The sequence below is a fragment of the Daldinia loculata genome (assembly GCF_022478755.1).
Source record: "Daldinia loculata strain CBS 113971 unplaced genomic scaffold F4817scaffold_19, whole genome shotgun sequence".
NCBI lineage: Eukaryota > Fungi > Ascomycota > Sordariomycetes > Xylariales > Hypoxylaceae > Daldinia > Daldinia loculata.
The window spans coordinates 440,334-462,328 of record NW_026054873.1 but is presented as its reverse complement, the minus strand read 5'-3'; the positions used below and the strand labels follow the sequence as shown (position 1 = coordinate 462,328).

The 21,995-nt window shown below is 46.5% G+C and overlaps 7 protein-coding genes across 7 annotated transcripts; 6 read left to right on the top strand and 1 right to left on the bottom strand.

The window, feature by feature from the left end:
- Window positions 1-2,122: 2,122 nt before the first annotated feature.
- F4817DRAFT_358248 (S-adenosyl-L-methionine-dependent methyltransferase) lies at window positions 2,123-3,330 on the top strand (the record flags this gene model as incomplete). The annotated part of the gene is made up of 3 exons (XM_049306003.1): window positions 2,123-2,531; window positions 2,591-2,795; window positions 2,868-3,330. 3 exons carry the CDS (start codon window positions 2,123-2,125, stop codon window positions 3,328-3,330), a joined length of 1,077 nt encoding a protein of 358 aa, XP_049159953.1.
- Window positions 3,331-8,325: 4,995 nt separating this feature from the next.
- Window positions 8,326-9,853, top strand: F4817DRAFT_358247 (S-adenosyl-L-methionine-dependent methyltransferase; the record flags this gene model as incomplete). The annotated part of the gene is made up of 3 exons (XM_049306002.1): window positions 8,326-8,569; window positions 8,745-9,682; window positions 9,740-9,853. The coding sequence occupies 3 exons, from the start codon at window positions 8,326-8,328 to the stop codon at window positions 9,851-9,853; spliced, it is 1,296 nt and encodes a 431-aa protein (XP_049159952.1).
- A 1,242-nt stretch (window positions 9,854-11,095) lies between these two features.
- F4817DRAFT_77265 (carbohydrate-binding module family 20 protein) lies at window positions 11,096-12,871 on the top strand. The gene is made up of 2 exons (XM_049307877.1): window positions 11,096-11,295; window positions 11,364-12,871. The coding sequence occupies exons 1-2, from the start codon at window positions 11,194-11,196 to the stop codon at window positions 12,426-12,428; spliced, it is 1,167 nt and encodes a 388-aa protein (XP_049159951.1). The 5' UTR covers window positions 11,096-11,193; the 3' UTR covers window positions 12,429-12,871.
- On the top strand, window positions 12,745-14,240 carry F4817DRAFT_77136 (uncharacterized protein). The gene is made up of 2 exons (XM_049307875.1): window positions 12,745-13,450; window positions 13,538-14,240. Exons 1-2 carry the CDS (start codon window positions 13,061-13,063, stop codon window positions 13,889-13,891), a joined length of 744 nt encoding a protein of 247 aa, XP_049159950.1. The 5' UTR covers window positions 12,745-13,060; the 3' UTR covers window positions 13,892-14,240.
- Window position 14,241: 1 nt separating this feature from the next.
- On the top strand, window positions 14,242-15,419 carry F4817DRAFT_77154 (uncharacterized protein). The gene is made up of 2 exons (XM_049307876.1): window positions 14,242-14,991; window positions 15,072-15,419. Exons 1-2 carry the CDS (start codon window positions 14,473-14,475, stop codon window positions 15,138-15,140), a joined length of 588 nt encoding a protein of 195 aa, XP_049159949.1. The 5' UTR covers window positions 14,242-14,472; the 3' UTR covers window positions 15,141-15,419.
- Window positions 15,399-16,788, bottom strand: F4817DRAFT_315153 (putative monooxygenase; the record flags this gene model as incomplete). The annotated part of the gene is made up of 4 exons (XM_049300498.1): window positions 15,399-15,658; window positions 15,715-16,191; window positions 16,248-16,579; window positions 16,631-16,788. 4 exons carry the CDS (start codon window positions 16,786-16,788, stop codon window positions 15,399-15,401), a joined length of 1,227 nt encoding a protein of 408 aa, XP_049159948.1.
- Window positions 16,789-20,071: 3,283 nt separating this feature from the next.
- Window positions 20,072-21,214, top strand: F4817DRAFT_315152 (glycoside hydrolase family 11 protein; the record flags this gene model as incomplete). The annotated part of the gene is made up of 5 exons (XM_049300497.1): window positions 20,072-20,291; window positions 20,450-20,476; window positions 20,593-20,633; window positions 20,697-20,846; window positions 20,900-21,214. The coding sequence occupies 5 exons, from the start codon at window positions 20,072-20,074 to the stop codon at window positions 21,212-21,214; spliced, it is 753 nt and encodes a 250-aa protein (XP_049159947.1).
- Between the last annotated feature and the right edge of the window lie 781 nt (window positions 21,215-21,995).

Genomic DNA, 21,995 nt, shown 5'->3' with positions numbered 1-21,995 from the left:
GTTCTATCACAGGAATGTTTTCCTAACGCTTCGGTTCGACCGTTAGGTCCTGTTTCATAATGGGCCGGTCCCTTGGCCTTGGGAGCTCGTGTTGGGAAAGTAACGCAACGGAAAGATAGGGCAGCGTGTAGGGCAATTTCTAGATCTAGCTTGTATCCTTCGAAGTTCGGTCGGCCTACAATCCACCAAGACCTTGCGTTGTTTTAATATCCCTCGCCATCTTTCGTAAGGATACCCTCAGAACTTCTAACGAGATACAACCTGATAGTAATTCCAGGATAGCTTACATACCGTACGTACTTTACCTAGGCATCAATTTACTAAAACATCACATATAAATTAAATATCTATAGTTCCTACTACCTGTTCTAGCAGCACTATTGACTCCCCCATTTATCAACAGCCTAGGTACCTATAAAAGCCTAAGGGAAAGTTTGCATTATGCCGGAGCTTACCCCCTCTATGTCTAACCTAGTATGTAATTAATCATGATGACAGAGCACGGGATTTAGTAGACTACGGCTGTATGGTGCCGGGAGATAACCATCCATTGGACAATCGCTGGATTCCTGAAGGGGAACATGTTTGGGATGTTGTCATCTCGGAGAAATATATGCAGTTGCCCATTATAACCAATTACTTCCTTTGGGTTCCTGTATCTACCTGTTCTGTCGACTGTTTGTTTCAGTTTGTAGCAAACTGCGAATCTCGGCTCGTGATGTCACTTTTGTTCAGTCGCTCCGTTGCTGTCTTCTTACGGACGCAACAAGACACAAAACCCGAATCACGAAGCACAGGGGCCAATCACTATTAGAACCGAAAACAACCCGTCCGAGAATGATATTAGTATTCTCTAAAAGGCATATCTTCGTCGCAAATTAATCATATCCATGCTCCAAACTAGTATGACGGTTGTGAAGTTGAACTACACAAAGATCCGATTAGAAAGCCGGAGGGCTGTTTTAGGAGCAAGTGGGGGATAGTTGAGTCGTCTATCCGAACCCCTGACCCCTGACTGATGGGGACGAATCGGGGGATGATGCTATGTATTTACGGAGAACGATGAAATACTACAAGCCACCCAGTTATTATATGCATACATGACAAGACTATAAATATAAAATATGATCGTTTAAATATATACGTTTATAACATATTGCCTTCATTTTCTCTTTACTTTTGAGCGAAATACTCGGTGGTAAATACTAATGTAGGTAGAACTGTGTTGATACTATTTACATACGATCTCTTGTTCATTTCTTATTGTACGTGCTCGCCCACAGATTGACCTTTACAGGCGAGCTGCCGTGTATCGGTATTGCAATCCTGATTACACGGATACCTTTGTCATCCAGACTACCTATTCACCACTTCTGGTGCTCATGCGGGCATCCGAGCCTGTTGCTACCAATCTCTTTAGTAACCACATTATAATAATTGTATTCCATCTGCCATTCACATTGTGGTACGACTGCTGTGGCTACGCAAAGAATAGCAGGCCCTGTCGGCGCCAATGGAAAACCGAGGGTGTTCCCCCATTTTCTTTCAATAATATTAGTCGAGCCAGTCCGATAACTTCAGGACCAGATGCATACACGCATGGCTGCTTGAATGTCTCAGATCACTATTCATCACCTGACTAATGACATATAACGACAAGTCTCATTAATTATCTGGATATCTATTTACTTCTTCGTTGACCATGGCAGACTTCGGTCGTGGTTCAACGGTCCTTGTCTCTCCGAAGCTTCAATATCAAGTCGGCACTCATCTTCATCCAGGCATATCACATTACACACCGAAAGATTTCTCTCCAGTTCAAGTTCAGGGGGACGAAAAAAACAGCACACCAATTATCCTACCTCGTCCCCAAATAAACATCGTGGGAGGAACTCCTCCTGGCAGCGCGAATAGCGTAATCCCCCAGGATCGATCTGGTGAACATCCCTGCCCACTTTCGACCTACCCTACCAATTTTAATGGATTTCCAATAAAACTGAACTACAGCTTACAGCTAGTCCCTCCAGGACCTCATGATGCTGAAAAATGTTCAATGCTCCGTCCAGCGAATGATAGTCTTAGTGCAGATGTCTATCCCGTACAAACACCGCAACCACCGCCTATGGCGTCACGGGACGAGAACAATCCGTATGGAGATGCGCAGGATCTATTACAGGATTCCCAGCAACTGGAAGACAGTGTCGAGGTAGTTGATCAAATCGAGGCCGGATCCACCGTGCTGGATAACGAATCCGTCGCCGATGGCGGGTACGAATCAGATTCGGCAACAAGCGCATCTACCTCGGTTTCTTCAAGTATATGGGACTTTTCATTCGAGAATGGTAGGAGATACCACAAGTTCAGGGAAGGTCGGTACAACTTTCCGAATGACGACGTCGAACAGGAACGAGAGGATATGAAGCATGCTATGGTCAAGTTATTGTGCCAAAAACTACACTTCGCGCCCATAGGAGACAATCCCCATGAGATACTTGACGTCGGGACAGGTACTGGAATCTGGGCGATCGAGAGTAAGCCCTTCCTCTCTTATTTTATGGTCGCCTAGCTATCAAAGTACTGACTTGCCCAGTGGGCGATGCTTATCCCAGCGCAAATGTTCTTGGTGTAGACTTAAGTCCTATTCAACCGCAATGGGTGCCACCTAATGTCCGATTCATGGTTGACGATGTAGAAAGCGAGTGGCTTCATCCGTTAAATCACTTCGATTATATACATTCTCGACATACAATCATGGCTATAAAGGACTGGGATCAATTGTTAATGACGTCCTACGAGTGAGTTCCACTTCCCAGGCATGATTATACTGGTTTAAAGTCAAGAATTTAAGCTAAATGCTATTTAATTAGACATTTGAAGCCTGGGGGCTGGTTGGAGCTGCAAGAAATCTACCATTTCCCTATGAGCAGTAACAATACCCTTGAGGAGGACCATCCAGTCGCACAGTACTGGAAGTACGTGGATGAGGGACTTGAAAGTCTCGGCGTTGACTTCAGGTTTTCGGATGAAGGTCGGATAGCCGCTTTAATGCGACAGTGCGGATATATCAACGTAACCGAACGCGTCTTCCACATACCCATCGGTACGTGGCCGAAAAACAAGACCTTGAAGAGCGTTGGGCTATATTGGAAGAAGATCCTACTGGATGGTATTCAAGCCATAGCACTCGGGCCGATGACTAGAGGACTTCACTGGGGAAGAGAGGAGGTCGAGACCTTCCTGGTTTCGGTGAGAAAGGGGTATCATGACAACTCATTGTTGTTGTACATGCCGCTCGTCTGTGTTTACGGCCAGAAACCTGGTGGTCAGTGACTGGAGTACTGGTGTTCGCCCGAGTAGTAGTTAGGAGACGGGAAACTCGCATAATGAAACCCAAAATACGAATTGTAATTGGGAGAAGAGGGGGGGAGATATTGAGATTGACTACGGTATCAACCGATACTAGTTTGGCTCATTTTAGACGTTTAGCTACCCTTGCTCGCAGGAGCTGTTATCATTGGAGAATAGCATCATCCATAGCCGGAATAGGAAACATCTTTCATATACTGTATACATGATGCTCTCCGCCATGACATTCACAACTCATAAGTACTACGAAGAAGTCACCCATTATTCGCAAATCCGACCGGCAAGAAAGATGATTAAAAATGCTATAGCAATATTCGTCAGTATACGTATAAGATGCTACACGATGAAATGTAGAGAGGAAGCTTAACTTCATATCACATAATTTGTTTACTTCTAAAAACAGTATACATCCGTTAGGTGTGTATATTTTTATCACATGCGATGCAAGAGGTACATATTAATATCATCATATATGCCTGCCAGGGGTAACACCCGATGGCGTCGGAAACCTGTCAAACGAACTTCTGTGCGCTTTGAGTCTACACACGCGCGACATATACACGAGAAGTGAAACGTTCTCCTCTCCTAGTATACCTCATCGCCAACATTATATCACATTTCACTCCGATTAAGTTCTTACCTCCCCCACGCCGACCACATCTTACCAAGATCTCGAGCATCACTTTTGTTTGCTTGTTCCTTTTTCTGGCTAGGTACAGATAGTTACGGGATATCTAAGTGCCATACGCCCGAGGCAATCAAATACGCACCTTAGGCTCCAAACGATGATTCGTCACCGCTTGTCTATGTAGGTACCCCAAGTTCACTGGCATTCGCCTATCCGGATCCAGAATCGCCGATATCATCACCATCCCATACACAAGTACACAGTGAGCCTTTCTACCTCCAAAACGAGCTCCATGCAGCAACGGCCGCTGTCACGTCAGGCAAGTAACCGCGCACATACGCACAGTTGCCGCTGCTGGCGATAGAACGCGAGTGAATATGACGCGGATTTGCAGGCGGCAATGAGGAAAGGAACAAACACGCTTTAGGACCTCCGCCCTCCTCTCCTTCAAGCTAAACCGGGCGGGATATGAGAAATAACCCTAATGCAAGAGAACCTAGACGGAAAGGTTGCCGAAGAACTATGCGATTAGTTACCGGTGGAGAGGTGGAATGACATATTCAACCCTTCTAGCTACCTATCTCCTACGGCCCCAGGTCTCGCACGATATTCCACGACATACCTACGAGGTAGCAGTGTGCTGATATCTGTTGTGCGACTATCTAGGAACAGCAGGTTTGGTGATATTTGGACGTGCTAAAGTTCTACTTGCACAGCGTGTGTATTTATTTCTTGGCGTACATACTCGCATCCTACTAAAAGCGATCTTGATCTTTTAAAGTATCGCAACGTCCCGCCTTTCAAGGGGACAGCTGTCAGTGGCTACGTTGGAGGCGTGACAAATCCTAACGGCCTCGTTGCAGCCAACCAGATAGCAAGCGCCAGCGCCACTCATGTATTATGCCCCCTTTTTGGAAGATGCCACCTATGTCTACCCCAGGCATCCTGCATATTGATTAGTACCTACTTTACTTGACGCGTTACTCTCCGAAGAACTCAGGAGTGCAGCGACCCTTGATAGATGAGGAGTCCCCCAGTACCCCTTGTGCTAAAGATCCTATATTGATGAAAGCACTTATATACTAACTTCTAGACCATTGATAGGCATGAATAAATGCGCCAATGAGCTAAGTCACTTAGCATACCTTGAGCAGGTGTTACAATAAGATACTAAAAACCGTACCTGTTAAGAGGTCATGAGATATCAAGCACCAGCAACATAACAACATATACACAATCGCAACAGGCCTAAGATTCACCTTGTTTCTTTCCTTTCCTAGATAGGTATGCTCCAGATATATTAAGCATTTCCTGCCACTTGGCTTTAAGAGTTTGTTAGGTGGGGGCTGTTTTTCTCTACGAAGGTTCATGATCATCGTAAGGCTTTTTACACATCGAGGGCCAATTTTGACGATGGCTTCAGTTGATGAGCTATTGCATTTAGAGACATTCAAGATTATCTTGGAAGACTAAATACATAATCCGATAATATATTTACCAATCGCTTCTTGTAGCGATAGTATCTAGTTATAATGAAGTTATCGCCACGTCAGGTTACCTTGTGGTAATTTTTGGTAGATAATAGTAAAGAGTCCAATTCGGATACCAATTATGTATTTTGAATGACGAATAACGAGCTAGTTAAATAGGTACCTACCTACCTATCATAATACATTAGCGATGCATTTAGCATCTTTTAAGTCAGTCAAGATCTAAGTCAACCTTACTTCCTTAAGACACCCTGATGACCCACCGATGGGGTTTCTTGAATATATTATATAGAAACATTTACACGTATATGTTAAACCAGTGCCTCAAGATCTAATACATTGTCTAGAATATGTGAGTCTAAAATAGGCCGTTACATCGTTGCGTCTCCGGGCTAAGCTTTTCACTTCCCAGATGAGATCGAACCGACAGGCTGGTTTTCATCTAAATTTAACTAAGACACCATCGCTCATTACCATATTCAGATACCTATAGCCTCTTTCAGATTCCAACTCGCGATATCGGTGCTTATTTAGTCATTAGGTAACGTACTCAGGAGCCAATCATTATTATCACTAGCTAAGAAAAGCAATACAAGGTTCCTTTCCCCCTGGAACTCTTTGTATATAATTTTTAGTCCGATGACTGCTATCATAGGACCTATTTGCTTCTGAAGTCCATTATAATGACTGCCAGTTCGTCCTCTCTAGTATTGAGATCCAATGAGAAAAGCACCACAAGTGGCCGACTACGTTGGGTAGGTATTAAATGTCAGGGTATAAGTTGGTTAGGGGTAGATTCAGGGGTAAATCTGCTATATAAGAGGTGCAGCGCCCTCGAAAGAGGATAGAAGGGCAGGCGTTAATAGTTCAATTCCACTATCCTGACATTCACGGGGATAAATCTAATACTAAACTTATCTGGGTACCTATGTTTGACAGAATTTACTTTCACTTGATACTCAAGAGGTCTACAGCAAAATATGAAGATAGGACCCCGAAAGGTCAACCATTTTTTCAGGGGTGGCTTCATAGGCTTTGATTGTGAGGAATATGCTTCAAATACGTATCGACTATATAGACTTGAACAAAATTAATACCCAGGTATTAATCATTATCAGCCGTAGGTTTACTAGGTAGAAGCACTGCACAAAAATAAACCAGCTTACAAACGTACAGGGGTTACAGCCCACTGCAGTGCAGACACCCGGGCAAGAAAAGGATAACTGCAGCTAAACAGCCCACAGCAGGTCCGCACGACGGCCGAACAACACACACAACCAACCAGCCAGAACAGTCACATAACGAAATCTACACTTGGGTCTACGTTCCCTCAGGCTTTCCAGGTCGTCGGGATCCTAACCGTTCTAGTTGTTGGGAACCGAGTCACTGGGTCCTTATGGCCTAAGACACGTCGGGTTATACAAATGTAGAAAAAAGGTAATCGCCGTCTAAGAGCTGTGTGTCTCTCGCGATCCCACTTTGTTGGACGAATTCCTCCAATCCCTTACCACTACGGAGACAATACACGCGCACACAGATTTTCTCTCCCTCGTCTCCCCGGTTGCTCGTACCGAAAAGTGAAGAGAACCACGGTTCTTTTCACATGTCTGCTGTGTCACACACCACAAGCGAACGCCTCTTGGACCCAAGACCAAGTCCCCGGTAGCTGTCAACCAGTTCTCTGGTCCGGAAGATCCCTGGAGTTGTCTTATCTTAATTACCTATGACCAGTTTGTCCCAGACATATATCTATCTCACCTAAGAGACCTAAGAGCTCCTACTGATTCAGGAAGATATCGCATCCAGCGCCAAATCTTAAACGTTAACGATACCAATTACGTCTCTAGATAGCTCTTCTTCTTATCGACTAAGTCGGCGTACTTGTTAACCTCTTCATAGAGGAAGGAGGCCAAAAGATACTTTCTACTTAGGTATGTAGCATCCAGCGTATTGACTCGCTCTTGCGAGGCCTTGTTCTAAGACAATATATATATATATATACTGTATCTAGAAAGAGAAAGAACCATTCGTGGAAACTAGGCGAAGGAAATCAGAAGAGGGCGCCAGACAGAGAACAAATTCAAACCAATGAGAATACTAACCTTCTTATTAGCAGGGTGTGTGCGGATCTTCTAGTTTGACTTCATTCATCTATGGTCTTCGAATCCTAGCACCACTTGTCTCGCGTAATAAGCACCTTTCAGGGAGTAATACAATATTGATAGCCCCGGTCTGTTTCTCTTCTTCTAAGCTACCTAGAAGCTTCCGGGTTCATTTACACAACGTTGACACCACTCTAGCTTATAATGACTCCCGAGTTTATAAAGGCTAAATGTTTATGCTCTGTGCAGCCCAAACTCATTTCCTAAGTCTTCATATTCACCTGACCTATGTTTCCAACACCACAACCACAGCATTGCATACTTCCGATTGTGTATAGCTTGTTCCTCTAATTTTGTCTGTTAAAACTGTTGTTGTTGTTCTCTGTCTTATACCTGTTAGTAGGTATACATAGTTGCATTCGCGTTGGCGGCCTACTTTATTTCCGTCGCAAATCTCGGCATATTACGCAGGAGTTACTATCACAACCGTTGCCGTCGTTACCATCACCTAGGAGCAAAAATGGCTAGGCTTAGATTGGCTGCCTGGCTCCACCCGACTTCACCCATGGCAACTTCTTCAAATGCCGAGAACAAAAGCAAAAGACAGAACCTTAAGCACACGCTAGAATTGCCGACAAGTCCGCTAGAAAATAAACATCAAAAGCAGAAGCTTCATAGAGAAGAACCTAATAACAACATCCGAGTTGCAAGCTTCCCGAGGAAGAGCACCCCTCCCACGATGGCGTCGTCGAAGATGATTGCGCTCGCGCAGAAAATCGCCTCTGAGACGGAGAAGGTCGAGGCCTACTTCAAAAATAATGACCTTCTAACTCCAAGCTTCGACGCAGACGCGCCCGGTGACTTTCCTATTATGCCGGATGATGTTTCTAGAAGCCGTAGAGAAGTCATTCACGCTACCCAGGAGCTACATGATCTTATGGTCGGACCCCGAGAGTCGGTTCGATGGATGGCTTGGGATGTAAGTTCCTCCTTGTGTTTCTACTGCCTATACTCACTCCCCTTGAATCTATTGTCATACTAACCTAACAAAATAGTTCCTGAGCACCCAGAGCCTACAGCTTATCAACCATTTTGGGCTCGGTATGTCTACGATAACCGTATGCTGTTTATCCATGAGATGCTGATATTACATCTTAGCAACACTTGTACCCCTTGAAGGTTCCATCACGCTCTCAGAACTCCAGGCCAAAACTTCTCTTGACCCGATCAACCTCGCCCGCTTGCTGCGACATGCTATGACGAACCATGTATTCCAGGAACTAAAGCCAGGCGTGATCGCGCATACAGCCGCATCAAGACTACTAGCCGAGGATCAAGATCTCCAGGCCTGGGTGATATTCAATACAGAGGGTGTTTACCCGGCATCCGCCCAAGTGGTCAAAGCTCTAAGGGCGTACCCCGAAGCGACGAGCCTTACCCGCACCGGATTCAACTTCGCCTTCGATACAGTTGATCTAGAACCTGTGTTCGTTACAGTTGGAAAGGAACCCAAGCGCGCCGAGCGCATGGCACGAGCTATGAACAGCCTCACGGGAGGTGAGGGATACGAACTATGGTACCTATCAGAGGGCTGCGATCTAACAGACGTGGACGCCCGCGGCGGAACTCTGGTCGACGTAGGAGGTAGTCATGGCTTCGTGGATGTGCATCTGGCTAAGGTGTACAAAAATATCAAGTTCGTGGTACAGGACCTCCCTAGTACCGTCGAGAGCGCGCCGAAGCCCATATGCGCAGACGTTAAGATCGCTAAGCGCATCCAATTCCAGGCGCACGACTTCTTCACAGAGCAACCCATCCATGGCGCTGATGTGTACTTCTTCCGCTGGATCATGCACAACTATTCGACGCCTTATGCCGTCCAGATCCTCCGTAACTTAATTCCGGCACTAAAACCCGGCGCTCGAATCATCATCAACGACCACTGCCTCCGAGAGCCTGGCACAGAAAACCCTTGGGATGAGCGCCTAATAAGAAGCATGGACCTCGTCATGATGAGCTTGCTGAACGCACAGGAGCGTGGGGAAGAAGACTTCAAACAGCTATTCGAGATGGCTGGAGATGGTTTCGTCTTCAAAGTAAGTTTCTTGCTTCCTTCAAAATTTAAAGACTAATATTCTAACTTGTTGTTACAGGGCGTCACCAGACCGAAGGGTTGCCGCATGAGCATCATCGAGGCAGTGTGGCAGCCAGATGAAGTCGACCAGGCCTCGGCGACAGAGAGTCTTTCTGGACTTACACTTACGTAGAAGCGACAGGCGCAGGTGGAATCGTTGGTATACGAGGGCTGCTCATCTCGAGGTGTGTAAGTGGTCGAGTGGCCTAGTCTGCAAGTAATTTTTACTTGAAAAGTTAATACGGCGAAAAGTCTATTGTGCATAAGTCAACGGTAGTAACCTGCTGGGTAGAGAATGCCCCTCCTGTTGATTGCATAGCCGGAGGAATAGTTCATGAGCTCTGCTTTCTTTTTTCTTTAGTCTCCTGAGCTTGATACCCGACCCCCTTTACCATTGGCGACTGAATGAATGAACAAGGAATAATGAGTGGGAGGGAAGGGAGATTAATTCGGGCAAACTGTTCATGATGATGATGTAACGGCGAAAAGAAGAATGTATGATTAAGGGGCACCCATCACGAGTCTGTTAATACGATTGGCATTGCAAAAATAGGTATTTCCTAGAAATGTTGGGTTTCGCCCCAGACTACTTCGTACCTAATCCTAAGGGTTTTAAGATACCAATTCGGCCCATTACTTGTCGACTCAACGAAGTTGTCACGACTCATTGGAGTAGGTATAACTGATCTGTTAAGAGGTCTAACGTCCAAGGCGGAGTTTGCCAGCGGAGTTTATAGTTGATGATTCGTTTAGAGCTCGGAAGCTGAGGGAGCTTAATGCTGGCAATGCATTTGAGAGATCTACGACAGCACAAGAGCCGCCGGACATCAAGCCAACTCTAGACGCGTTCCATCCGGCGCTTTCTCGGACCAGGTCACATTTATTTTGGCCCGCGCAAGGGCTATCAAAACGGGGAGATTCTGAGCGGGCTCTCCAAGCAACCCCAGATCAGATATCCCCTGTAAATGTGGAGTTTCCCCAGGATAGTCTTCGGCTCCAAGATAATTCTACATATAGCCTAGGTTCATGCATTACATCAGTGCTATAATCCGGGGTCCTCCTCCACAACACGATATGCGCCTAGAGCTACCGATGAACGCCCGGAGTTATGAGGCTTAATGCTAGGTATAACACCGCTTCCCCAGAAAACTTCCTCCGAGTGGACAACTATAGCGTAGGAGCAGGGCCGGCAAGTTAGAAATGACCTCGGCGGTACATCATAGAGCAGAGCGACGTTAGCTGCAGATGAAGCAGCAACTTCCTCCGCCGTCCCCATTCAGAATCTCGGTCCTTCTCACGTATATGCCGCGATACAGCCGGTATGAGCATCGTGTTGACGAGTATATATATCAGTAAACCAGCGAGCTATGAAGTCGACTACACGAGCTTTGACAACCACAAGATCATCTTCAGTCCTCGCATTCTCAGCACTCTCAAGACTCTACGCTAGTCCAACTTTCCCGACACTTCAAGATGAAAGCGATCGCTGCGTTAGCCGGCTCCAGCCTCATCACCCTCGTCCACGGCCACGGGTATCTAACTATCCCCGTGAGCCGCACTCGCCAAGGAGCGGAGGTACGTTTACTTACTTTGATAAGCTTCGGGGTTCTAATGAAGCTGATTCCCTGTTTTAATATATACAGTCTGGAGCGGATTGCCCGGAATGCACGATTCTCGAGCCGGTGACAGCTTGGCCTGATGTCGATGAGGCAAAGGTCGGCCGCTCAGGCCCTTGTGGGTACAACGCCCGCGTGAGCTTTGACTACAACCAGCCATCGGCGGACTGGGGGAACGAAATCGTAGCCACGTACTCTCCCGGCCAGATCGTCGATGTTGAGTGGTGCGTCGACCACAACGGCGACCACGGCGGAATGTTCGCGTACCGCATCTGCCAGGACCAGGCTATCGTCGACAAGTTCCTCGACCCTGACTATCTCCCCACCGATGAAGAGAAGCAGGCTGCCGAAGACTGCTTCGAGGAGGGACTTCTCCCTTGCACTGACGTTGACGGCCAGGACTGCGGATACAACCCCGACTGCACCCAGGACCAGGCGTGCTACCGAAACGACTGGTTCACGTGCAACGGATTCGACAACGGCGACCAGACCAAGTGCCAGGGCGTCGACAATGCGGCGCTGAACTCTTGCTTCACAAGCATCGCAGGGGGCTACACAGTCACCAAGAAGATCAAGATCCCAGACTTCGTGTCTAACCACACGCTGCTCTCGTTCAAGTGGAACTCGTTCCAGACGCCTCAGGTATACCTGTCGTGCGCGGACATCGCCATCGCCGACGGCGGCGGCTCCGCATCGACAACGACCAGGCGATCCACAGCAACCAGTTCGTCCACGGCCCCCGCAACCAGCACCGCCGCGTGTACCGCCACGGCTAGTAGTGTAGTAGCACTGACATTCAACCAGGCCGTCGTAACATCGTACGGGGAGACGATTAAGCTCGTGGGCTCGATCCCCGAGCTCGGCAATTGGGACGTCGCGGCTGCGCCGGCCCTGTCGGCCGCCAATTACACGGCTTCCAAGCCCCTGTGGACGCTCTCCCTGGACCTCGCGCCGGGCCTCAATTTCGAGTACAAGTTCGTTAAGGTGGCGAGCAACGGGGCTGCCACGTGGGAGAGCGACCCGAACCGCTCGTACACGGTGCCGAACTCGTGCGGCTCGTCTGCGACCGCTGTCGAGGGAACTTGGCGCTAGATTCTGTGTATTTAATTATTTATTTTGGATATATATACCTATATTTGGTATATGAGGTACATATGTTGATGAATTTGATGATTAGGGGCTTAATTATTATATAAAATCGAAAGTCTTTCTTTTGCAGATGTTCTTTCTGTGCTCATAATTACATATTTCATGTTATTTGAATCGCAAGGGTGCAATTTATTCGTGTATCAGGGATCATAGTCGATCTCATTTCCTCTCGTCATGATCCATCTTATCTTCCTCTCTTTCCTCTACGTAAAGCTTGCGGCTCAGGAGCGCCTGGCCAATGATCAGTTACTAGATGCAAATGTCTTTCAGATCGTAGAAGATAATACATGATACTACCATTTGCTCCTAGCTACTACGATGTTCCATATTGCGAACGATTTATTATTAGTACCGTTCGTCCTAGCGCTTGGAATGGATCGGACTAGAACTCGTCGAATACGTCTTAATGACGGAAATGACCGTCATTCGTCCGAATTCTTGACGCGATGATTAACACAGATGCGATTAATATCAATCGACCTGTTCGCGGCTCTTAAGCTATCGTCACCATGGATCGATCTTCAAGATACTAAGCTTGAGAATCGCGATACGTTGACGGTGTAAGCACTATTATCATGTTCCGACAATCACTTCGACTGGCACGGAAGAGGAACTTTGGGTTACGGCAACTATCTGTGCCGCCGACTCCTATAACCTTACTTCGTCCGTATTCTGACAATCAGACGATTCGAGACAGTCGTTCCCCTAATGACCCAGCGCAGACTCTCTCCCAGGCAGGCAGCATCTCGGCGGTGATAAAAGAGGACCACCGGCAAATTGAAAAGTATCACGACAAGATTGTCAATTCGAAGGATCATGATACTCAGCGGCGATACCAAAATGCCTTTGTGTGGGAGCTGACGAGGCATGCAATAGCCGAAGAGCTAGTTGTATATCCTTCAATAGAGACGGGCCTCAACAACGGGAAAGAGATAGCCGATAAAGATCGAGAAGAGCATCAGGTAGTACGTGTAGCACATCCCTATACAAGTCATTCCATTTATGTCGATCAGTATATGAACAGTATATGCTAACAAATTCTCGTCGCCCAGACTAAAGAGCAGCTCTACAAGTTCCAGAACTTAACCCCTAACGATAGTAATTTCATCCCAACTCTCGAGTCGCTGATGACGGATCTCAAAATTCATATCAAACAAGAGGAGGAACGCGATCTCGTCAAACTGGAAGAAGCACTACGGCCGACAAGGTCGAGAGACCTAGCCCAGCAATTCGAGATGACGAAGATATTCACGCCAACACGTAGCCACCCAAGCGCGCCGAATAAGCCACCATACGAGACTATTGCTGGCCTTATGACAGCGCCACTGGACAAGCTTGGCGATATATTTCGCGCATGGCCGGACGAGCCCGGGCCAAGGCCAGCTTCTGGTGGAGCTGGGAGATGATTGCGAGCGCGCAAGAACACGCGGTTACGTCTGCTAGAACATTGCGGTAACGTTCTAGTAGAGGTTAGCGATGAGGAGTTTACTAAAAAGTGAATTATATTAGGTTTTCTATACGTGGATAAATAGGTATATTAGTGTCGCATAACGTTCATCCAAGTCCAAGCTTACCATACATAACGTGCCATAGCTTAGACGAGGCAAGGAACGAGATTTGAGCAACGATACATGCATATGCACCACGTTAAAAATAATTTTTATTATCATTGGTCACGTATCTCGTATTCAGTTGTCCGAGGTCTAGTGAGAAATCATAATCAATGGTTCGATCGCGGCAATTTAGCCGATTCGACGTCCGTGATGACAAGGTCCGAGTATAAATCCTTCTACGCCGACTCTCGTAATAAGCTCGGTCTAGATCAGCCACTGTTACGCTATAAACTAACGTTACGCCATGGTAGCAAACCATAATTCGAGCAGAGAGCTGTATATAACCTTTGAGTGAGCCCGTTCCAGTTGGAAGTCAACATACGCATCACACACAGCTTTCATATACCGATTTCACATACAGATCTTACGACAAAATGAGAAACCTCAAGTTCTTCGCTCTTACGAGCCTCTTCGCCCTCGGCCGCTCATCCGAGCAACATCAACAACCTAATGCAGATCTAAAGCCATGGGAAGTAACCAGACTATCTACATTCTCTCCTTCAGGCCGTCCGGGAAACAGCCCTCTCGCCCATCTATGGGCAACTATCGCAAACCCCAGCTCCATTCCCGCAGGTTCGGGGGCCTCATTCGAGCCTAGCACGGCGAACTGCACAGTGGATTGGACGTGGTCTGTTGAAGAACCATATGGGCGTGCTGTCGAGTGCACGACGGGAGGAAACCAATCTGTCTTTTCGGATTCAATCTCAAAGTGGACCATCGAGATTATTAAGGCAAACAGCAACTACTCGTCGCCAACCGAGGACTTCGATGTCAAGTTCACGCTCACGACCAACTTGACGGCGAACGGGGAGGATTATTACAAGGTCCTGGCCGGAACACAGCATTTCGCTATCGGAGAAAATATGAGAGGGACTTGCGGTGGTAGTGGTGTGGTAAGTACATTTTTATCCTTCCATATATCTCCTCCTTAATGCATTACCAACTCAAACACTAACTTCGATGGCTAATACAGTGTTCCTGGGGCCTCATGGAGGAAAGCAACCCAGTGTTGGTTGAGCCGACCATTGTCGCCTCTTCCTAACTGTTTCGACAACCCTAATATCTAATCAGAAGATATGGGCGGCATTATGAGGCCAAGGCCTAACCAGGTTATATACGTTATGAGGAGTTTCAATTTAAGGGTATTACTTGGATACTGGTCATAGGCCACGGGTCTATCTTGGCGTACAAAAACTTGAGGAAAGCTCATCTCATGTATTATCCCATATTCTCTAACTATTCAACTTCAACACAGTACTCAACACACTAACCAACATGTACAATTTTATCCAAAACGATATCACAGAGTAACCTTCTCATCGGGCAGAGGCACTACAGGCAGACCCCAAATCATGCGAGGTCCGGCATCCTCGCCACTCCAGGCTTCGTCAAAAGCAGTAGTTGACCATTCCGCGGCCTTCGATCCTCTTTCAATCATTTCGTCCTGATAATCCCCAAGCACCCTTTTAATTTCATCAGTATTGTTTGCCCGTAATTGCGCTAAGATCTTCCCAAGCTTGAGCGCATCAAGCAAGGCGTGGAACCCTCCTTCGCCTCGAACTGTTCTTTCACGTTAGTCTCTTCTTTGAGTCGCGAGATTCACCATAGCCACTTACATGAGGGCATACAATGCGCAGCATCACCAAGTAACGTAATCCTTCCCTTAGGCAATAACTCCGGGTCCATGGTCAACGTGTAGATGTGTAAGGGCGGGTTTTTCATTCCTTCAGGTCCCGTTTTCTCTACGATAGATCTGAACTTGGCCGGCAGATGCTTTGTTTTCTCCAACGCTGTCTCGTATAACTTCTCACTGCTAGCTGAGTACGTCCAGAAATCCTTCTTAGTTGCTTCATCGTCGCGCCAGAACAAATTAAAGAAATATTTGCCGGATTTCCCATCAGGAAAAGCTTCGCTTAGGCCAACGAAAAGGAACGAGGGGGCTTCATCGGTCAAACTCGCATCGACTAGATAGCAGGAACACCCTATCTGGAGCTGTTCCTCCATATCGCGGCCGCTTAGGATGATCTCTCCGTTTATTACCCCTTGGCGTGGTTTCTTGATGACATCTTTCCCGCCTAGGAGGTATTTTCTGGCTAAAGGTCAGTCAACACGCAGTCCTATTTCTGCCCAGGATACCCCAAATACTTACTAGGACTATAAGGGCCATCCGCTCCAATAAGGATATCGCCAGTGGCCGAAGTCCCATCTTCGAAGTATACTGTTACGGAATCATCATGTTCTTCAATGCGAACAGCATGCTTGCCATATTGGATCGGCATGTTCGTTGCTAACCACTTCCGAAGTCGAGCACGGTTCGCACGAATAAATTTCCCACTGCCATCGTCACGGACTCCAAGTTTTCTAGTGCGATCGTGCCTATACCAGGCACACTCATAGTTGTATTTCAGGGGCAGCAAATGGTTTACGAAATCGCGTGATGGCATATCATCGGGGATAGACGTATCGAGCTCTTCAAGCATACTTGCTAATCATTAGCTCCCACACTTCTCTATCTCGTTAAGGATCACTTACGTGTGGAGGCCAATCGCCCACCCCTGGACTCGAATATTGTCACTGCGATCTCGCTCGAAAATCTCAAAAGAGACCTTATTCTTACGCAGTGTCTGGCCGAGAAGCAAGCCGCCCAGGCCACCGCCTACGATTAGAATATGAGGGGTCCCTTTCGCCATTCTCGTCGGCCCAGTAAGTAGAGGTTTATGATATTGATACAAAGAACAGTCGTCCTTACTATCCAACTAACCCATCCTCAACGATGTGCCGCTTCGGTATCACCTTTATATACATATTTTAGCCTTAGGAGATTAACAGCAGTTAAATCTCAAGGCTCGCTCGGACTAGAGATCAGCGAAATCTGCGAGGGGTGCTCGGCTCGGTTATACACCCAGGTCCGAATACATGCCTTGTATGTTTACTGTACCCATAAGGAAATAACACCGGAGCGAAGGCATTTAATCATGTCAACATATTCCACTGTCGCCCAGAAAATAGGGCATATGACGACGTAGTGTTCGTTCAGGGTTATCAGGAGGAAGCCACAACAGAGTATTCGAAAGTTGCACACCTAATCGATTCATAAACCCATGCAGTACCAATAACTCCCGTACGTGCATTCATCCTGTTGCACAAGTTACACAGTACAACCTTGGGTACATATGGAGGCAATTCTAACATAACGGTCCAATGGACTATATTAAGTTGCCTTAACCAAGATAATGTCTTATTTAGGCTCCGGTCAAGGGCTAATAAGAGCATTCAAGACGTTAATACAAAACTCCTTCCCCGAATCCAACATGTTCCAACCACAATATCAACTAGGAAGCGAATTCCACCACGCCTCCGGATCCGATTTAAACGAATTAAACCCACCCCTTTTCCATCGTGTTACACCACGGGAGCGGCTGCATCTTCCCGTTCCGTAAGATCTCTATTTGAGCAGAGCGTTTGCCAACAGGCACAACCGCATAGAACCCGAGTTAAGTATTCTAACTATAGCATGTTCAAGTTTACCAATTAAAGCCCTAGGGTGCGAGAAGTCTTTGGAATATTCGAATAGTCGAGCTTCTGTGCCTCCTTAAGGGTCCTGCCTAGAACTATGAACACGTTGTATCACATTGGAATATTTAATCTCGCATGGGCTGATGTAAAACATATGATCAATTTCGCGCCGTGAGAGAAAAGATTGTACCGTATCTTCTTACAGCTACGGGGTTAAAAAATACATTCAACTGTCGGCTCCGAGGTTCACCATACCTCGGTCAAGCCATCTCTACACTATGTAGTAGCCCGATTAGTTATGAATCGTCACCGCCCTTTTCTTCACGAGTATTCAGGATACGGCTCTATAGTTACCCTTATTCTGTATAATCAGTGGTGCCTAGAAGGTAATGAGAATTCACTTATTAAGGCCCAGAATAATATTACGGGACTTGGAATTGAGACTCAGGGCTGAGATTTAGTGCCTTCGTTCTGAGATTAGGGGAAGGTTAACACAGTCATACGACATGAACAAGCTGAGACATAGCAAATTATCTTCCAGTCAGAAAGTTAGCTTCGAGGAGGCTGCACTAGCACCAGAGATGCGAAAGCGTCATCATAGTCGCTGCTATGTACAATTAAGCTCGAGCGCCGCTATATCAGCCCTCATGGTCAGCACTACGCTGCCCGTCCAACCCAGCGCCACTGACTTATTCGACTTTTTCCAAATTCCAATAAAGCAAAGTTGCGGTCAATGGCGGTCTAGTTAGCTTGATGTACGTCTCGGTGTGAGTTCAACCACTTCTTCCAAGGTCCCTACAAAAGTTCCGAAATCTCGGAAGCCATATGGGTTATAAAAACTGAGTTATAATTAGCCGTACGTAGTTGAGGTACCGTCGCATGGCTTAAACGTCATTACCAAGAGAGTAAAAAGCAATAGTTAGGTAGGTACTCAAGCGTCAAAAGAGAGAACTTTAGTCATCCTCGTAATATCACTTCTCCCCTCTTCAACACCATATCCCGTAAAGGCGCAATGAAGTGATCACTATTTTCGGAACTAGAGGCTCAACACCTATTCGCGCGAGACGCTATCTACTACCTTAGGAAGGTTTGCTATTTATTAGAAAATTCGTGGTTCCTAGGCTCATAGAAACCATCGCCACGGTCCGGGGCGACGTGGCTTAGATTGGCTCTCCAAAGAAATAGCACCACAGCGCCGCAAGATCTTGGAGTCCAAAACAGTATATCTCTATTACTGGCCATAAAATTTGATTTTAAATCGCTCTACTCGTTTCGTTCCGTAATATTAACTTCTCGGCTTTGACTACAAGCTTCAACTGTAAGTAAAACTCCGATATAGGTTAGGCCATAATAAGTGAGCATCGTCAAATATCAACGACAGAAGATTGTCTTCTGTAGATTCAAAAAGACCTTGCGTAAGACCTTAAAACAATGCTAGCGGCCCAACAGTACAGACAGTCTCAACTTCATCGACACGTGTTTGTTGTCTTAAACCCCTTAGCCTGCTTGGCTCTTGGAAACATTCAAGACACGCGACTAGGCCAACTCACAGTGATGGTTATGAAGGTAGATGCCATTTCTGAGACATATTATGGAAATTAAAGCGTCTCTGTCGCTACAAGGCAATACCTATTAGCGATAGCCTTAACCTTAGAAACCTATCCGTTCATGAAATGGTGTATGTATGCACGCCCTACGTCCATCATTATTACATAATAGCAAACAGGAATAGTATTCTTCTTCTAACAAGGGCCATTCTGAAAGAATTCGATTTCAAGCTCTAAATTAAATCGTTCAATCGAGCCTTTACTTTCAACCGGGCCGTCGACTCCCTTCACCCGGCCAAGCTGGTCCACGTAAACCCAGAGCCATACTCTACGGACAATTACAGCCGTAGTTTCCTAAAGCAAGTAAACCTCTTGACCAACGGCTCTATTGTCTTCACGATGCCTAGAACACCAAGGATAACACACCGAATATGGCGGGTTGGTCCGTTCAGCGCCAAGTGAGACTTCCCCCTCCGGCAAAATTCCACGATGGCCTTAATCGCGGTCTAGAAGTCGCGGCGCACTCCGCAACGAGTCAAAATGGATTAGCAATGCGGCTCCATAGGAAGGATACTATATGACGCTCACCTGGTTCCAGTGCTCTGGGCTATGTATTATCCTGGGTCCTGGATGCCGGATACCTGCTTGGACGTAGTATCGTGAATTTAACCTACGCGCTCAATATGCGGTTACTAAAACTTCGAGGGCGTATACGGCCTCAAGCTTATTCAGGTATGGTGTGTATCAAAGGGGATCGTCAGGTACGGGATCCAGACGGCCCTGATATCTCCAAGGCGACTAGCAGCGGGAGGACGACAGTATAAAAGCGGCGCACGTCGCAATGCTGTTGACTACTCCAGTGTCCGGTCAGCTCGGGGTTAAAGCAATTAATTTTTAAGCTTTTACCATCATGGTCTCGTTCAAGTCCCTAATCGTCGCGTGGGCTTCCCTTACATGCGTGGTTTCCGCCTCGCCGCTTAATGTTACGGACTCTGGTATTCTCGAGAAGCGCCAGTCTACTCCCAGTGCCACAGGCCGCCACAATGGCTATTACTTCTCGTGGTGGACCGACGGCGGTTCTCAGGTCACCTACGCCAATGAAGCAGGTGGCAAATACAGCGTGAAATGGGGTACGTATATAACATAGTTAGGTATCTACCTAATCACTACCTTAATTATTACCTTTCAGAGTGCCATAAGCCAACTTGGGGAGCATGTTTGTGGCTTCATTTATGGATCTATGAGTCTCGATATATGATAGACACTTAATAACAAAAGGTTGTCATAGGTGGAGGCGGCGGTAACTTCGTCGGCGGTAAGGGATGGAATCCAGGTGGTTCAAAGTAAAGCATAAGCCCGCTCTCGCACCCCTATTTCAATATAAAGGGGGGCTATTTTTATTCTAACTGGCTTACCCTCTCTGGACTGTAGGGAGATCAAGTACTCTGGTTCATACCAGCCAAATGGCAACAGTATAAGTACTTTCCAATGATAATAATTCTGTCCTGAGGAGTTAATATTGACCCTATATGAAGTACCTTGCCGTCTACGGCTGGACTCAGAACCCGCTCGTCGAGTACTACGTCGTTGAGAACTTTGGCACATACAACCCAGCTTCAAACGCGCAGAGGAAGGGGTCAGTCACTACTGATGGCGGCACTTACGATATTTACGTTAGCACACGGGTAAGTTGAAGTTATTACATAACTTCAAATAATAAATCCTAATATTTCTATAGACGAACCAGCCGAGTATTGAAGGTACACGAACCTTCCAGCAGTATTGGTCTATCGTAAGTGGTTTCTCCATCTCCTCCCCCTTTCCAAGTTCCCCTCTAGAGAAGCGGTTCTTCGCACCTCCCTATGAAGATATGCTGATGCGGATTTTCCAGCGAACGCAAAAGCGGACAGGAGGTACTGTTACTACAGGCAACCACTTCGCGGCATGGGAAAAGGCTGGCTTGAAGCTCGGCACGCACAACTACATGATCGTCGCTACGGAAGGCTACTTCAGCAGCGGGTCAGCCATTATCAACGTCGAGACTCCCCCGTAATTCACTCACGATCTACCTAATATTTCTTCTCTTGCCACTAGAGAATATGATGCTTAAGGGGGTAGAGTATCTCATAGCAGACTATTTGAAGTACAGGAGTGAGGTATAGTCCGATGTGCTCCCAATGGTAGTAAGGTAGACACGCAGTTAGTACTGCAACTGTTGTTATAGTCTATAGTATATCTATCTAGGTTACCTAAGGTAATTATACTATTTGTCTCAAGGCATTCTCCATGGCTAAACCACTCAATGCCAAGTGAGAAACCAAGTTGCTGTTTAGCATATCGTACTGTTATATTTATTCAAAACCCCCGCATTTCTGCTTCATCCAGACGACAGGCAGAGTAAGGATGGAAATGAACGGACTATGGAGTATCTACATATATTTCACTCTTTCATCCTATATCTGAGTTGGTAGTCGCATCATTTCACCCAGAAGTATAGTGTATTCAAAGCTACTCACTTACCTATCCACCTACCTAATTTGGGCTTCACTGTCGATAGCCTACCACAACGATGCCATTAACCGTCGAAGTTGGAGCTTTACACGTCGAATACGAACCGCATGGGATTTCAATCCAAAAGAGAGTTGAAAGGAGAATGTAAGTTGACAAGCTTCAGAAAGAGCAAATGAAGATTACCTAGGTGTCTAAATCTTCACGACGGCCGCCCCTTACATCTCTTTCACTCTCGAACTATTTGCCATTTGCAACTACCTTTAGGGTCACTGACTAGCAATCAATTCGTCATTAACCTCGGTCGCGTTACGACTGTGGTCCCA